General features: G+C 39.9%; 1 protein-coding gene across 1 annotated transcript; it reads right to left on the reverse strand.

The window, feature by feature from the left end:
* Positions 1-8: 8 nt before the first annotated feature.
* RMC1 (regulator of MON1-CCZ1) lies at positions 9-16282 on the reverse strand. Its single transcript, XM_050892774.1, has 20 exons — positions 16109-16282; positions 13713-13789; positions 12208-12292; positions 11769-11825; positions 10587-10673; positions 9231-9371; positions 7458-7561; positions 6893-6982; positions 6679-6784; positions 5195-5306; positions 4042-4086; positions 3560-3613; positions 3115-3243; positions 2647-2753; positions 1885-2004; positions 1623-1700; positions 1355-1459; positions 1201-1269; positions 832-1057; positions 9-88 (listed from the first exon to the last, which is right to left on the reverse strand). The coding sequence occupies exons 1-20, from the start codon at positions 16280-16282 to the stop codon at positions 9-11; spliced, it is 2046 nt and encodes a 681-aa protein (XP_050748731.1).
* Positions 16283-16670: the final 388 nt, after the last annotated feature.

Genomic DNA, 16670 nt, shown 5'->3' on the forward strand with positions numbered 1-16670 from the left:
AGAGTCTTTCAGAACGTTGTGGGCTTCATGAGAGCTTGTTCTCCAAAAACTTGTTTGAAGAAGGTGACATGTTCTTCACAGTGCTCACCTAAGGGGGGACAAAATAAAAGTAAAACTCAGAAACTGTGAAGCAAGATTGTGTAGTTTCACTTAACTCAATTTGTAAGTACTAATTCTTTACTCAAAGACATTAAAGATAAGGAGTTCAACAATTTTAAAGCAGTGGAATACTGAGGAATCTCCAGTCCTGTGACAAGTATTCTTGTGGTGAAGCAGATGTTTGATCTAGTTCCTGTATCTAACCAGCAGATTCATATCCATGAGAGTTCTTTACTGTCAAGATACAAGATCTTGGAGTGGGATTCTGTGCCTACAGGCTATCTGGTGATTACGAACATGCTGCTGGTGCAAGCAGTTTAGCTGAATTTTTGAAGTAAGAGGAACTGTAGTATAAAACAGGCCTTGAATTTTTGTAATCTGTGGAAACAGACAACTGAACTCAAAGGCTTCTTGACCCAGTTTCTGGCTTCAGGAGAAAGCACTAATTGGAGATAATGGCTCTGCTAAACTAAGCAGTGTGAGCAACTGCAAGCCAAACAGGTTAGCTTGATCTGCAAGTTCTTGTTTGGCTCAGTCTCTTTACTCCTGGGTGCAGTATACAAAGGGGTAAGGCAAGTTAACTTTGGAACTATGCTTAAACTAAGTCTAACATACAGGCTAAAATGCACTGAGTGTTTTATCTTGTAATACAGACTCAACTGGATTGAAGTGAAACAAGTCTTAGTTCTGTTTGCACAACTGAGTATCTTGGTCTAACTGCTTATTGCTTACCTGGCGTGAAACTAGGGTTTCCTCGTAACCGCTGATTTCTTTGTTCAAAGAATCGGAATATAGTATAGAAAAGCATGTCATCTTCTGCTTGTTTTGCTGCATCAAGGAATTTGCGGGCTGAAATGCTGTCGTGTCCTCCAATACCCCTGATGAATCTCAAGGCAGCCAAAACTTGGTGTTTGGACAACAGAACTTCCACTATTTCATCATTTGCTGTGGAAAGTCTCTGTGAAGTCAATCACAGCTGTAAGACTAGGCTTCTAACAAATGACTGAGATGCTAGCTAGTCACTTCAAGCTTGGTCAGGTAAGCTGTTTGACAAGTCTAACCCACATGTGACATGGAGTTACTATAGTCTGAAATGCTTACTTTTAACATGTCCAGAGAGAGCTGATGGGCGGGAGGGTAAATGCTTTCCAAGGACAGTAACAGACAAGCCTAGGGCAAAAGTAGAAATAACCTTAAAATTCTGAAGACTTCCCACCTCCATCACTAGCTTATTGAAGCAACATGTCTTACGTACCAAAGGCTTTGAGTCACTGAGCACATGGTACTGCAGAAACTGATGGAGCATGTAGAACAAGTTGTGTTGAACAAGGGTTTTGATGACCAGCTCATACAAGTAGTGCTGTGAATGCAGGAAGACGACCGTCAAAGGTATGTCTCAGTACCAGTTTTTACAGTCTAGAAGGTAGTATTGTATAGGACTTAGACACATGACCAAGACTGGTCTGAAACTCCATGTTAATTTCATGGAGTGAGGTGATATACTTGGCACCTAAGTACTTTACCTGAACTGCAATCTGGAACTGGTTAAGAGAGCGAATGTATTCCATCAAGACTGCTATGGTGAACTTATGAGGTGCTTCCTGGACAAGAAAGGAAGTGTTAGGTGGAACTTGCATAGCTTCCCCCGTTAATGACAACCCTGTAAGAATGGGCATCAAAACACCTTAATCCTGACAATAAAGCCTTCTGCACGCTATTTCAAGTGGTCAACTTAAGTTTGCTGCTCTGAGGCTACTGCCAAACTAGCACTTAAAATTAACTTACCTTCTTCTCTGTAAATACAGATAAAACATGTGTGTACATGTCAGACTGGTCAATAACTGCTTGAGTGCGGACTGGACGTTTCAGGAGTGGATTACTTCTACTCAGGCCTGCTTCTACCACCTACAAGAAGAAAGCCTTTTTAAAAGAAAACTGCAGTGTTGTAGTACAGTTTTAGTCTGTCTCATCTGTACAGAGACTGTTTTCCACTGGGAACATAATCATAAACATGTTTTGCTACTGAGCAAATTCACATCTGTGGTCATGTTATACTGGATGCATTCTGTTCAGTGTGGGCTTTCATATTAAAACTGTTTTTAAAAGTTATATAAATGTAGCTGCTATTATATGCCTCAAAGCCAGGAGGTGAATCAAACTTTGTTGACACAGGCCTTCATTTTAGAAGGATACGTAGTATGGAGCTGTACTATGTGAGTTAGTGCTTGAACTCACTAGTTTAAGAGAAGTAGTTCTGAGATGCAGCACTGATGCATATGTTGTGCAGGGGTGTAGTGTGCCATGAAATCAGTGATTTGGAAACTATTTTGATAGTTATGGATTCCAAGTTGCTCTTTGAGCTTCTACCCTCGCTCTGCTTTCAAGTGCTGGGGTGTTCCTTGTCACACTGGAGATGAGCTATGCAGCATCTGCCACAACAGAGTCCTAAGTAGAAAAGAGCAGGTATTTTGCCTTCACCATGATGCAACCTGAAATGCAAATAGCATCGTCCTATCTTTGTAAGCTGCTGTAGCTACCATGGTTTACCATAGCATAGCTTTGCTCAGCTTCCAAGTACTTCTTATATTCGTGATTCAGCTTGTCAAAAACAGTTGCAATCACAGACAGTGATCCCCTTTCTGGCTCACTGAGCACTGAAAAGATAAAAAGAAGAAAGAACTATGAGGAGAAGTAACCAGGGGCTTTAATGTTGCCTTTTTCCAGAGGTGATCTCTCTCTACTCTAAACTTGATTCTAAACTTTAAAGAAACACTTTCATGCATGTCAGATGTATTTTAACTAAATGGGGGGGGGGGGGGGGTGTAGCTGAATTCTTTCATGCTGTTAAATAATTCCTTTAGAATGGTGACTGAGGGTAGTCTAGGCAAATGACATTTTACAGGACCAAGCTAGCTTCAGAGGTGATCTCAAATCTAAGAACAGCCCAGCTAACTTGTGTATTTATGAATAAGCAGTATTGTACTTTCAAGAGACAGACAAAGCAGGTGAACTTACTTTGAGAGCATACAGATAGGATAACCATTTTGCATTCTTTCCTTTGGAGAAGGAAATCCATTAGTTTTCCTTTATCTAGCAAGAGGTTAACTACAGGTTCAAGTTTCACTTGAAGACTCCAGAGGTAACCTTGATTTGAAGGAGTAAAACAAGAAGTGAATTGCCTTATATAGCATAACCTAGACACCCAACTTTTCCACCTTTAAATGAGAACACATCTAGATTATGATTTCTTTGCCTTCCTAAGTCTATGTTTTAGAGCAGCATTACCCCTGAAAAGCTGTAGTAAAGATATGGTCATCCTCAGTTATCACTACCAAGAGCAGTCATCTTCCTAGGTACATCTGCTTAGTCACTTTGTTTTAGGCTGCTTTGGTGCACTGAAGGTATAAACTAGCCACCCTTTGACACTGAGTATAGTAGAGTCAAACAGCTCACCACTTACCTTCACTTGCACTGATGATAATATCGGGTTGAAAGACAATCCAAGAAGAAGAATCTAAATGTTAAAGTTCTAACATCCATATTAACATTGATTCTAAACTGTTGCTACTAAATTCACATTACTGTACTGAAACAGATCCCATTAACATACTTTCATTTACTGTCACCTTTTCTTGTAAGGTCTTAAACCATATTCTTAGAATTATATCTTCAATTTCATGGTGTACCTATTCAGTAATTTCATACATGCATCTCATGACCAAGAAATGTGGTATTGTATTAAAACAGATTTCCATATTTACAACTCTGTGAAAGCATTACAGTCTCTTCTGAAGCATACTATTTTGTCTTGAAGTAAATATGCATAATCAGCTCAGGCTGGACTTAATGGATCAAGGTAACAAATGCTAGCTTCTTCCATGCTTGATACATAGAATGAGGCTTCAGTAAGACTCTTGCACTTTTAGAGTATTTAAAGGATACAGAGTTTACATGGAACAGGAGACTGACTTGTCACAGAGGCTGGACCTGCAGAAAAATTAACATCAGGTGAAGAATAGCAGTACTCTGGCAGCTCTCCTACACTAACAAAATACAAACTACAATCTTACACTGAAAAGGCAAGTATGGATTGTAACATGTCTAGCAGTCCTACAGCATGCAGGCAAAAAAAGATATACCCATTTGTGTAGTCAGATCATCTACAAAGAAAATCTGACACCGTGAGAAGGCAAACAAATTCTTCAAGACATGATTGTTTTGTTTTTCAGCCAAGTGAAATCAAGCATGCAGAAGTATTTCATCTCTAGTACTATAGTTCTAAATACATAGACTCTATTTGCTGTATTTACATGTAATCACTTTAGTTTCTTAAAAAGCAAGACTGGTTTGTACTTTCTGATCCTAACCTTTGTTTAATACAAACCTCCACCTGCAGATTTATCAGTCATACTTGCTATTAGTGACTTCAAAATTCAGATGTTAAAGAGCTTTTAAGGTGCAATCATTCCTATAGAAGCATCTTTCTCTTCTATAAAGACAACCACACTGTTTTCCATATGCTAGTGGAACTATGCTCAGACTATTTCTAGCTACTTCCAGCTTGAGGGTAATTATCTGCTACACTTCTAGGACACGAGAACAGAACGATAATCCAAGAAGAATCTAAGTGTTGAAGTCCTAACATTGATCTTAGCATTGCATCTAAACTGGTCCTAAACTTGATTGTAAGCTTGGACTGTCTTTCAGCCTCTTTATGTGACTTAGGAAGTTAAGTAGTCATGACTTTTAAACCAGAAAAGCAGGAAGTGCTTTTGAGTACATGCACAAGCTTTTACAGCTGTGGACAAAAAAACCCCAACCAAAACAAACAACTCTGAAGTGTAAAAGCAAAGTACCATGGGAAGTATGCACCTTAAACAGCAACTCTTACTTTTCTGTAGTAGGCACAATTTTGGAACACACATTTATGCTCCATTCCTTCTTACCTTCTTTCCTCCCTCACCCTCTCCTAAATATGTATAACAGAAATGTTAGTAACCAGCATCCTAAAAACTGAAGCACTCTTGTCTGCTAGCTGTTACATTTAGATAATCTTGATAACAGTGTTAGGATATTTATTATATAGTAGTTCTACCTGCCACAGGTATTTGATAGGGTTGTATTGATCGAGGCGGAAGTACAAACTGATGGATGGTAGTAGACCCATCAAATTCTCCTTTTAGCTTGATGTCAAATATAACTGAAGTCTGCAATTGAGAAGAGGAAATCAGTATTCACAAATGTGAATGACCACCCATTTACATGTATTCAGGCTGCTTTTCACATTTCCATCTTGTGTTCTCCATTAGAATCATAGAATGGTTTGGGTTGGAAGGGATGTGCTGTGGGCAGGGACATCTTTCACTAGATCGGGCTGCTCAAAGCCCAGTCCAACCTCACCTTGAACACTTCCAGTGATGAGGCAATCCACAACTTCCCTGGGCAACCTGTTCCAGGGTCGCACCACCCTCACTGTAAAAAATTTCTTCCTTATATCCAGTCTAAATCTACCCTCCTTCAGTTCAAAACCGTTGCCCCTTGAACTATCACTACCGGCCCTGGTAAAAACTCTCTCGGTCTGTCTTACACACCCCTTTATAAGAGATGTCAAATTCACTGCTTATGGATGCTAGAAACTGTGAGGAAAATTCTGCATCTTCCTAGGATATCCTCATACTTCTACCATTCAGTCTTGTTCAACTCAGGTCACTAACACTTCTACCCAGTATGGACCACATTCTTAGGCTTGCACAGTGGAAATTAGCTTTGCTTTCAGTGCTAATGAAACATTACTTCAATTATTGGTATCTACCCGATTCAGTCTGATTTTGTTTTCTGTGTTTATATAGTCATGTTTATAGCTTGACCAAAATGCTGGAGAATTAAGTGCTCTGGGTTAAATGCTAATGTGTAGAATTAACATGAATTATAACTGAAACATCAACTAATCATCCTAATGAGATAACACACCCCAGTTCTTGAAGCTGCCCAAGAGAAGATAATACAAGAAGCCAAAGCCTTTCCACAAGTTAAGAGCAAAGTACCACTTTAGCTTTACTACTGATCAAGCCTTGCTACTGAGCCTACAGACAAGCAAGTTTCACCTATGCTACCATATGCATAACATCATTCGTGTTCATAGAAGTTTTTGCAGATCCAGGTCTTCAAACTAAAGGAGCATAAGTTTGTGTCATAAAAACATAGCATTCAAATGTTTGCAATATGATAATTTCCCAGGATTAATAATTTAGTATCCAATTTTAACTCTGCTTCTTCGTATAATGCCTTAAAAGCCTACACAGTGCAGCAGCACATTAGGAAACTAATATGAAGAAGAAAAAAAAAAAAGTGTATGAAAAAACAGGCATTAGCAACAGCCCTGATTAAATGTTAGCCCAACAAGCTAAAAGGATAACTTTAAATCTCTTATACCCTTATGGTTTTGTTCCTGCAAATACTCTGGCTTTTGGCAAAGCTAAGCACACGCAAAAATATTTTCTAGAGCTAACAGGCACTGTTATTAAAATCTGCCCGTACCTTTTAAAAGTTAAGGCACAACATAATATAAATAAATCAGACCTCGGTATCCTGATGATGTACTACCACCAGGTTATCCACAACATTCAGTGCGAACTTTCCAGTTCTGTTCAGCTTTAAAATATGTGTCTTCTTACAGGAGCCCTCTCTATGGAAACAGAATTGAGAACTGGTCAGTAAGCCTGTTTAAACTAGAAAAGCAGATATCTCTTACACACATGTGAACTGCCACTAATGTTCCTCATTCTGCTCTTACCTTGGTAAGTGATAGAGGACTACTTCTGCTCCTGTACTATTGGAAGTCCTTGAGTGGTGCCTCAAATAGAGAACATAAAGCTGTCCATATCTAACAAGACAACAGGATTAAAGCATTATTTTCAAATAAGAGCTGTACCAGTCTCTTAGAGCCATACATTTTATCTTGAAAGAAGATGTGAGATTACCTAAGTCAGGTAATCAATCAATTAAAAGCGAAAGACTAAAACAGCACTTGATAAATCACAATGCACGGCCTATACTCATGCAAGTTAGGCATCTGTGAACAACTCTATCAACATACCAGTTCAAAAATGAAACATTCTCACAATTTCTGTACTAATCAAGAACAATTTCATGTAAGACTTCTCAGTTTGTTTCCCCTCCCCACCTTGCCCCAAGAGAGTTGTTTAGATGCTTTGTCCAAGGCAGTAACTGAAGCACTTTAAAGCAGTAGTACTGCTAAAACAAGAAACAAGTGCAACCATGTTAATGTTCTTGTCTTCTCTCAGCACCCCCAAACTGTCATACTTTTCCAAGAAAGGCTTGATTAGTTAGATGCATACATTGTAGCCATAGCAATATCTCTTTCGGAAAGGCTGAGCTTGGACGACTTGGGTGCTGCAGGTAACTCAATTTCAAATTTTGATAGTTTTGACATTGTTCCACTCTGTTAAACAGCAAAAAAAAAAAACATTGTCAAGACATAAAACAGAAAGGTCTCAAGCAACCACTAATCAAATGCTGTATCAATAGCACCCCCATGAGGCGAAGAATGGTGATAGTCGAAAAGAAGAAAGGTTTTGACACTTTTCCCTAAAAAGTGTGTGATTCTAAACACATACTTCTGCTATTATAATTTTAGAAGCTTTATCTTCTTGATTTTATAACATCAGCTTCAACTAGAAAAACATTTCTATTTTAATTAAATCACGACAAATTTGTATGCAGATGCCATTTATAATTGGCCTGGAGATCTCAAACAGCAGTTCTCTTAACTTCCTTTCTCTCTTCCAGCAAAGTATGTGCTCCAACTCTTAAATAACTGTTTGCTGGGAAGGGGAAAATATCAGTACCTCCTACCAGTCACAGTCTCCTTTTGTTCCTGCTAACTCCAGAATCTGCCTTATACTCAGAGCATATCCCTGCTCCTGCCCAAGGTTTCCCCTCTCCTCTTCCTCTTCTCCTATGGAATTTATATTTAAGCAAGTTTTCAGAGTTTCCAAAGCTTCTACCAAAATTCACTTCCCATTCTCATTAATTCATTCTTGAGTGTGAAGTGTGAATACTACAGAAATATCTCCTTTGCTAGAGCTCTATTTTCAAAGGTTATTTTAGTACAGTACCTTCCTCAGGAAATCTTTAAAGATTACCTTCCGAACACAAAATAAAAATTATTTAGCTTCAAGCTACAACTTGACACAAAACGTTAAGGAGGGGGAAGCATGACCTAAGTCCTTAAAAAGAAAACTGTGAGAGACTAGTAAGTTCCACCCAGCCACCTAAGAGAATATAATTTCATGATCCAGTACAGACCCTACACAAGATCAACCCAAACCAGGAAACCCATTTGAATAAGCTTCTTTTTAATCTCTTCCTTTAATCCTTCCACAGAACTCTTCCTAATCCTTTGATAGAAGCAAGATAAATGCTGTAGTTCTTTTCCTCATTTTTTAAATCATCTTACTGCACGATTAACTTGAAACAGATTCTAGTTTTCACTACACTCTTTTTCCAAGACAAAAAGAAAAATATTTTCCCAGTAACCTTAAGTGTTGTCCACAGGGAAGAACACCAAGAGAAATAAATACTGTAAACAAAGCCCTCTCATGCGTGGGACAATAGTTGTTTCTTAAGCGCTACCTTTTTTCTTTCTTTTTCAAATTCATCCACTCACATTTGGAAGGTTGTAATTATAATCACAAGTGAAAGGCCCTTATTTTTTTCTTTATTATCATATTACAGAGTGCAAATGCCCATATTAAAACTAAATAATACATACTTATTTAAGTGAAAAAAGATCTCTTGAAAAACATTTAAGTTGTCAAATATTGGGTCGCTAATTTTTTTTTTCCTTTCTTAAGGTCAACTGTCCAACATTAGCTGGACACACCTCTTTCCAAAGAGGACATAAAAAAGAGTGAATTACTTAATTTTAAGCCATCACCTAGGAACTACCTTATAGATTTTTGCTTTGTCCTTTGCTTATTGTCATACAAGGATGTGAACACATACACTTCTTGGAAGAAATCCAGGAAAAGCAGTAGAATATTTGAGTGAAGAAGCAGCCTAAAAAAAGGAAGCACACAAAATGAAAAGTTTGGAACATATCCCTTTACCTTGAAATAGAATGGCTGCAGGACATTGCCAAGGACAGTGGTCGAAAGAAGAATAACAGAGCTCTCTGGACAATACATGTACCAGTTGACATTAATACTCTGATTCTTCAGAAGTTTTAAACTTCGTTTCTCTGGTAATACCTGGAAACACAGGATAGTAGCATTATATTACCATCAGGATTCCAACAGCATAAAGGGTACTACACAGTAGCTAGGAATGTTAAGTGAGAAACAGTTAAGTGTAAGGGCATTTACAGTGCTAGAATTAAAAATCAGAAACCTGACAATTACAGCTTAGGCCCCAATTTACTGTAGCTAAGGAAATGCACATCAAATCCTTCTCAAATTCTAATGAGCTGAAAGGTGCCGTGTCTTCCCCCTCATCCAGGTCTGGGTATAAGTTCTGTCCATAATGGAGAAAACACCTAGCTTGGCACAACTAGTGAAGTTTCTAATAAAAAGTTATTACAATATCTTTGCTCCTTTCACTCCCCAGCTTCCTTAATCTTTTATTTTAAGAACTAAGACAGTCTATAAATTGATTCTCTTCATTTTAAGGGCTTAAATAACTCCTCTTCAAAAACAAACTTACTTGATTTCATCCTTTTACCTGCAGAGTTGACATTCATAATCCTTCTAGGTGCCAAATATACTTTTCGCCCTCAATCAGCGGGAAACAATGCTGCTTTTTCAGTTACTTTCTTTAGTACTAGTTACTAGTAACAGTAATTACGTGAAACACCATGTCTTAGCTCCACGACTGGAACTACTGGGAAGTGCACAACTTTGGAGGAATTTTATAATATCCCTTGTCATGAATGTCAGAAAGGGCTATTTATTAATTAGATTTCTTCAAAAACATATGCAAAGGTAATTACACATAACACAGAGGAACTCAGACAATGAGATCAACATAGGAGAAAGCTGCCAATTTGCAGAAGGGTATCACTATCTAGTCAATTATTTGTTCTTTGCTGCATTTTAAGCATGCACACATCCTTCCCAATGCTGATTTGTTTTGCATGAAGTGATATTTCACATCAGATTTAAATACTCATTTCCATACAAGCCAAGAGCATCTATTAATCTAGATTTCTCAAGGCTTAATGCAGTACTCCTTTATACAGGGTCTTTGTCAGCTGTGCTAAATAACCTGCTAATGATAAATTCCCTCTGCCCCAAAAATGTATTCCTCTCAAAGAAAAATAATCGTAGTCTGCAAACAAACGGCAGAATTTCTTTTTTTAGTAGTGCACTTTCTGAATTAGAGAGCTAGAAGAAAGGAATTCAAACATAGTGTCGAAAATTTACATTTTCAAATCTCTAAATATGTCCTACAGGAGTTATTTGTATTACCTGGTAGAATTCAATTCCTTGATCTGTGATGAAGACAATTTCTGTAGAACTTGTCCAGCAGAATCCTAGAATATTGGCATTCTTTGTCTTTTAACAAACAAGCAAACAAACACTCTTTTACTTGGAAAAATTAACTATTCAGATAAGCTAATATTACTAAATGAAGAACACGAGACCAAAGGCAATTTAGTTATCCAATCACTGGAGTTACTGCTTTTGGCCACTAGACACTCAGCATGCATCAGCTACTTTTGTAAAGACTCCCAAAACTATGTACGAACACAACTGCCGTATGACCTGAATTTTTGGCAGCATGTAAAATTCACATGTTTATTACACAGTCAAATTTTCTTTTCGCCCTAAATACGAACAAGTTCTTCTGGTTCAAACCATACTGCCAATTCAACCAATTCCTGACATGAAAAGCGGGTTCCTTATGTTGACAGAAATTAAGAACTAAGTGGAAATGTTTGCCATGACTTCACCCAGAACACTACCATAAATGCTTTGTTAGAATGGTTTACTCAAACACTTGTTCGAATGGTTTACTCAAACACATAATCCTAAATAATGAAGCAGAGAGTGCTTCAGCTTTAAAGTCTACAGGAATAAAGGGATCTGTGCAAATCAGATGTTTAAAAATTTACTTTAGCATTCTATTACTCCAAAATGTAATTTATCATCGTTAAAAGTTGAAAAATACCAAACAATGACAATGGTACTTGTGTCTGGTAAAATAATCATAAAAAAATTAGAAGGGTTCTTTAAAAATACCAAACATAGTACACAAACCAGTAATAGCTTACTATCACTGATCAGTGAAATTAGGGTAAAACATCCACATTAACATATCTGGCATTAGTATAATTACTGTGTACTGTTTCTGTATCATCAGCACTTTGTCTCTTCTCCATCCCAAACCTTGATATTTGTTGCCTCCACAGCATTTCCAGTCCTTTCTAGGAAAGAATTAGAGTGACTGGACCAGGAAGTTTTTTATGGTATCATTAATACCTGTTTGTTTACCTCAATTCAGATAGGTAGTAGTGACTACGTATCTCATTTACTTCAGGTTAGTGTTTTGGAAGGTATCTCAATTAGTTCTCTTGTAGAGTAGAGGTCACCAGCTTTACTAACATTAGAGTTTCATTTCAGCATATAAGCTTGGGACATTTAACTTACCTTACATTCCTGCGTATATTCTAGCTGAGGGCTATCTGGAATAAAATTCAAAAAATCCTGCAAAAACGCCCATGAAGTGTATTAGCAATTATGAAGCACAGACAAGATACATACATAGATACAAGAGAACAGATATTAGTTTATCAAATTATTTTGGATAAGATATATAGAAGAAAAACTTGACTTACTATACTCCACTTCACCCCTGCCAGGGAATTCTTTATACAACTTGGCTCCCCCCACACTTTTTCTTAAATGATGACACTAGCAAGACAACAACGTTGCCTGTTCAGCCTCTCAGGATGATAGAGGAGTTTTCACTACAGCTGTTGTTAGCCACCAGACCTCTTGAACATTTGTCTCAGAGGCTTCTACTCTGGTCCTGTAAGTAGAAGATCTCCAGCTCCAATTCCCTATCTGCAGGGTGTAGGTTTCTTACCACACTCTTCAAAGTTCTCTGCACAGCCAGTATCTTGTTCCCCAAGGAAAATTTGATGCACTTCACTTCTCCTTTGTCTTCCATCCTATACAGAAAGAAAAAGAAGTTACGGAAATGTCATCTAAAATAGTTTCTTACAGAACTCTGTAGTATACCCTCAAAAAGACAATGACAGAGGGAAAAAAAAGTGTAATGCAAATGCCTTTGAATGGAACTTATGAGTGTTGCCTGACAAGTACAGGGTTCAAAATTCAGACTGGAAGATAATGGCAGTTCACTCTTCAGAAGTCCTGAACACATCCATTACAGAAACGTGGCTAAGATCGCACAAATACTACAAATGCTCAACTCTGTTGGCCTGTGATGTAGGACTGGAAAACTGCGGAACTATTCAAACCTGTGTTCTCAGTTCTGTCCCACTGAGTCTGGAGTTCTGTGACACTCGCCAACATCCTGCAATCAGCTCCTTTACTTCCAGAACTACTGCTAAGTGACCCAAGCCTACTGGCTTCCCCATTAGGACACATCCTCTAGAAGAATTTCTGATTTTAAGGGAGAGTGAGGCTGCTTTCACATCATTTGGAAAAATAAAAAATGTATTCTTACCAAACAAGCATCAGTACAATTGGCATGAATACGGTAGTTTTTACTTCCAGCATGCGTTATTAAGTGCAGACAAAGAGAGCGCTAGATAGTCAAGCAAGAAAACTGTGGAACCTCCTCAAGTTCACTGAGTATTTTCCCCTCCCTCAGGATTTGTGACAAGGGTAGTCAAATTAAAAAGTCAAATAAAAATAGCAACTTTCAGGACAGGCCCTGTGCAATACCTGACAGATCACAGTAAACACACCTCGACTACAAATTGTTTCATCCATATCTGGATTGAAGCAACCTTCGAGCAAAAGAATACTTCCTTACATATGGACAGCAGAGTGCAAAAAACCATCGCTCTTAACAGAGGCATATATAAAATAGTTTTCTAAAGACAAAGTAGTTTCATTGAAAGTACTGTTGTCAGATTCTGCAAAAACATTTCAACAAAAAACGGAAGATATAAAAGAAGACAATTTAGATTAAACAAGAAACAGAATGCAAGAAACCTTGTGCTTGAATCACAGGCATCAAATTCAGAAATTACGGTTCTCTACACATTTAAGTTCACTTCATTTTGTTTAACTTGCTAAACTGCATCCTTGGATAAGTCACTGCTGCTGTAGGAAACACAAGTTTGAATCCCCATGCTCTCTCACATATATAGCGTGTTTTAATAAAACATTGCTGTTTAACAAAAAAAGAAGCCACAGCCTAATAACTTTTTTTTCCCCCAGAAGACTATAAATTCATGTGGGCAAAGCATGCAAGATTATGTCAAAGAACAAAATCAAAAGATGATCACAACTACTTATCAGTTTTATGCCTGAATTACAGTAGATCAGGACTAAGTACCACATGATTTTAAGACTGCAGAATTCTATCCCAAGACAACAAAGATGAAGGAGCCTTACCTGAAGGAAATGGGATTTCTATCCTCCAAACCTTTAACAACAACTCCTGTAGCTCCACCAGATCGAACAGCAAAAACCTATAAAAAAAGTTTTGAACATATTTGTAGCTTATTCAAAATCATAACCTTAATATGCTATCTTTTCTATAAGCCATACCTTTAATTTTTTTACTAGACACAATTTTTGTTCTTACACAGATCTGCCAGTTCACACTGAGATTCAATAAATAATCACTTCCTTCCTCTGGAGTTCCAAGTTTACTTAGAGTTGACAGGTTTCCAATTGTACTGTAACAGTCTTGTAGGCACATTCTGAACAACTGGGCAACTTAAAATGGTAAAAGTCTGTATAAGCTTTTCTCTCTTTTTTTTTTTTTTTTAATATTCATGTTTTCCTAAGTCAGGTACTAGTAAAAGTATCTGAGACATCAGGGCATTGTTCAAAACAAAAAGGAAATCAGCTTGGGGATTGGGAACAGATGCAACTCAGTGACCCAGAAGCTTGATCTTGACAGAACATGTTATTAGATAGGAATAGTTTAATAGTAATCTGCAGTAATAGTAATCTGCTAAACAATTCCTTTAGCACAACTGCACATATATATGTATAAAACCTGCTAGACCTACACTGCTTATTGAGCTGGAATAAGATAACATTAAAAAAAAGTCATGCTGTTACAAATTTTAACTGGCTTAGAAAAAGAAAGTCAGGCAGATGCATTATTTGTACTTGTACATGTAGAAGCACTAGACACACAGATCAGGTCTCAGAATAACAGATACATTGTTTTGTAATATTAGCCATGCTGCTGGTGAAGTATGCTCATGCAGGAATACAGGTGTCAAGACTATAAATTGCAAGCAAGTCCACAGCCTTACTAGAATGATAAATACTTAGTTTAACCACTTTTAATATTGATGTAGACAGAAAATGAAGGCAACGCTCTCTTAATCTTTGCGAGGTGAGAAGGTAGCAAGGACAGATCTCTCAGAAGGCCATTCACGTGGGAAACTGTCATTGGCAGGCTGGTTACAAATGATGTAGAGACACATTGGAAATTAAACAATTTTAGAGTAGCAAGAAAACATGGAGAACTAAATTTACAGTTGGAAGTAAGTTTCTTTCAAGTGATCTCTTAACAACCAGTTTCTGTGTAGTTATATCACATCCACACTACGACATAGTGTCTCCTGACAGGCACATTTAAGTAATCTTATTTCAACTGGCCCTCAAAATGTAAGTAAAGGATTATGGTTTATAAAAAGAAAGGACACCAATAATTATGAACAGAGTGCAACAGCAAGAAACACACCCCAGAATTACTCCCCCTCTCCAAATATGCCACTGATCGTGTCCACACCGCACGTGGCAAACCATGCCATTTATACGGGGAAGAAAGCTTGAACATTTCAATTCTATGAATGCTGAGGTCACAGAACGGTTACAGGAATTAGACAGTGAAATGTATCCACATCTATATAAGCCTCATGACAGACTGTGGATCTTTGAGTTACACTGAGTTGAATACTCAGAAGCCCATAGGGATATTAAGGAGAAACGCGCTTAAAAGAACTAAAGCCAAGAAATGAAAAGCAAAACATCCACTCAGGTCCAAGCCACAAGTAAAGCTACAAATATTAATTTCTATGAATATACTGAACTTTAGCAATTGAAAAGGAAAAAAAAAAAATCAGAGAAATGAAGCTAACAGTGAAGTGACAAAGTTCGCCAGTAATGTTGGGACATTTGGAATAGAAAGAAAAAGTGCTGACTCGGAATAATTCCTGAAAGACCTTAGGGCAGTGAGAATAAAGGCAGGTGAAATTCAACCTAATAATTCCACGTTGAGGCATTTGAGAAAAAAAATTTCTACCGTCTCTAGCAAGATGACAGGTCCTGAGCCAGCCACCCACTCAGCAGCAAGACCTCGCACCGTAGCAGCCCCGCAGAAGGGGAACAACCAGACTCATGCTCAGCAGCCGAGGGAAGGGGAGGAAATCAAACCCAGGCATGAGAGCCTCCAGACCCCTCTTCTCGGAGAGGCAACAGAGCAGCAGCGGCAAAGGCTGAGGCAACAGGCCCGAAGTCGCGACCCCAGCCCGCAGAACCACGCGAGGCACGGAGGGCGGGGGGCCAGGATCGGCGACCGCTCCCTCTCCCCACACGCCCACCACGGGACACGCTGGGGGCTCGGCACCGACAACAGGCAGCGGTTCTCCCTCACACAGCCCCGGGGCAGGGGGTGGGCCGAGGTCCGGAGGCGACGATCCGTCGCTGGACAAACACCGCCCGCCGGTCTGCCAGGACGGGGGAGCGCGGCCTCCCGCCGCCCGCCGCGGGGAGGGAGGGCCCGCTGCTGCTGCCGCTGCCGCTGCCGCCGCCGCCGCCGCGCCCACCTGCTTGTTGGCCTCGTCGAAGAAGACGCAGTTGACGGGGTTGGCCTTCTCGAAGTGCACGGGCCGCGCGCACAGCGCCAGGTAGCAGCCGCCCTCCCCCGCTCTCGCTCTCCCTTCTCCTCCTCCTCCTCCTCCTGGCGCCTCTTCCTCCCCCGGCGGCGGCTCGCGGCTCATGGCGGCGGCTCGCGGCGCAAGTCACCCGCCGACTAAACGGTCCCCTTTCAACGAACCCACCCCACCTCCCCGGCCAAGCCGCTTCCTGTTTACACTCCCCTCACACGTGACGCGGGACCGGCCTGCCTTAAAGGCGCAGGGCGCCGAGGCGCAGCGGCCGGAGGGGAGCGCGCGGCTGACCGCCGCGGCCGGCCCGGCAGGGGAGGAAGCGGCGGCTCAGGGGTGAAAGGGCCCCGCCCCGCGCTCGGGCGCGCACCATCCCCCCACAGGCGGCAGGCGGGGGGGCGGGGCCCCCGGCCGCCCCGCCTACCCCGCCGCTGTCTTCATAGCCCCGGCCTGCTTCCGCGGGCAGCGTGGTGCGGCGCCGCCGGCTGGGCGCTTCGCCTCC

The sequence above is a fragment of the Gymnogyps californianus genome, chromosome 2, assembly GCF_018139145.2.
Source record: "Gymnogyps californianus isolate 813 chromosome 2, ASM1813914v2, whole genome shotgun sequence".
NCBI lineage: Eukaryota > Metazoa > Chordata > Aves > Accipitriformes > Cathartidae > Gymnogyps > Gymnogyps californianus.

Bases quoted from the DNA above. Each gene is read 5' to 3' on its own strand.
- RMC1 (XM_050892774.1), bottom strand. From the start codon at position 16,282: ATGAGCCGCGAGCCGCCGCCGGGGGAGGAAGAGGCGCCAGGAGGAGGA. The intron at 6,785-6,892 runs GTAAGAGCAGAA...CTGTTTCCATAG, and splicing joins GTCCTCTATCACTTACCAAG to AGAGGGCTCCTGTAAGAAGA. The intron at 1,058-1,200 runs GTAAGCATTTCA...TTGACTTCACAG, and splicing joins TCTCTCTGGACATGTTAAAA to AGACTTTCCACAGCAAATGA.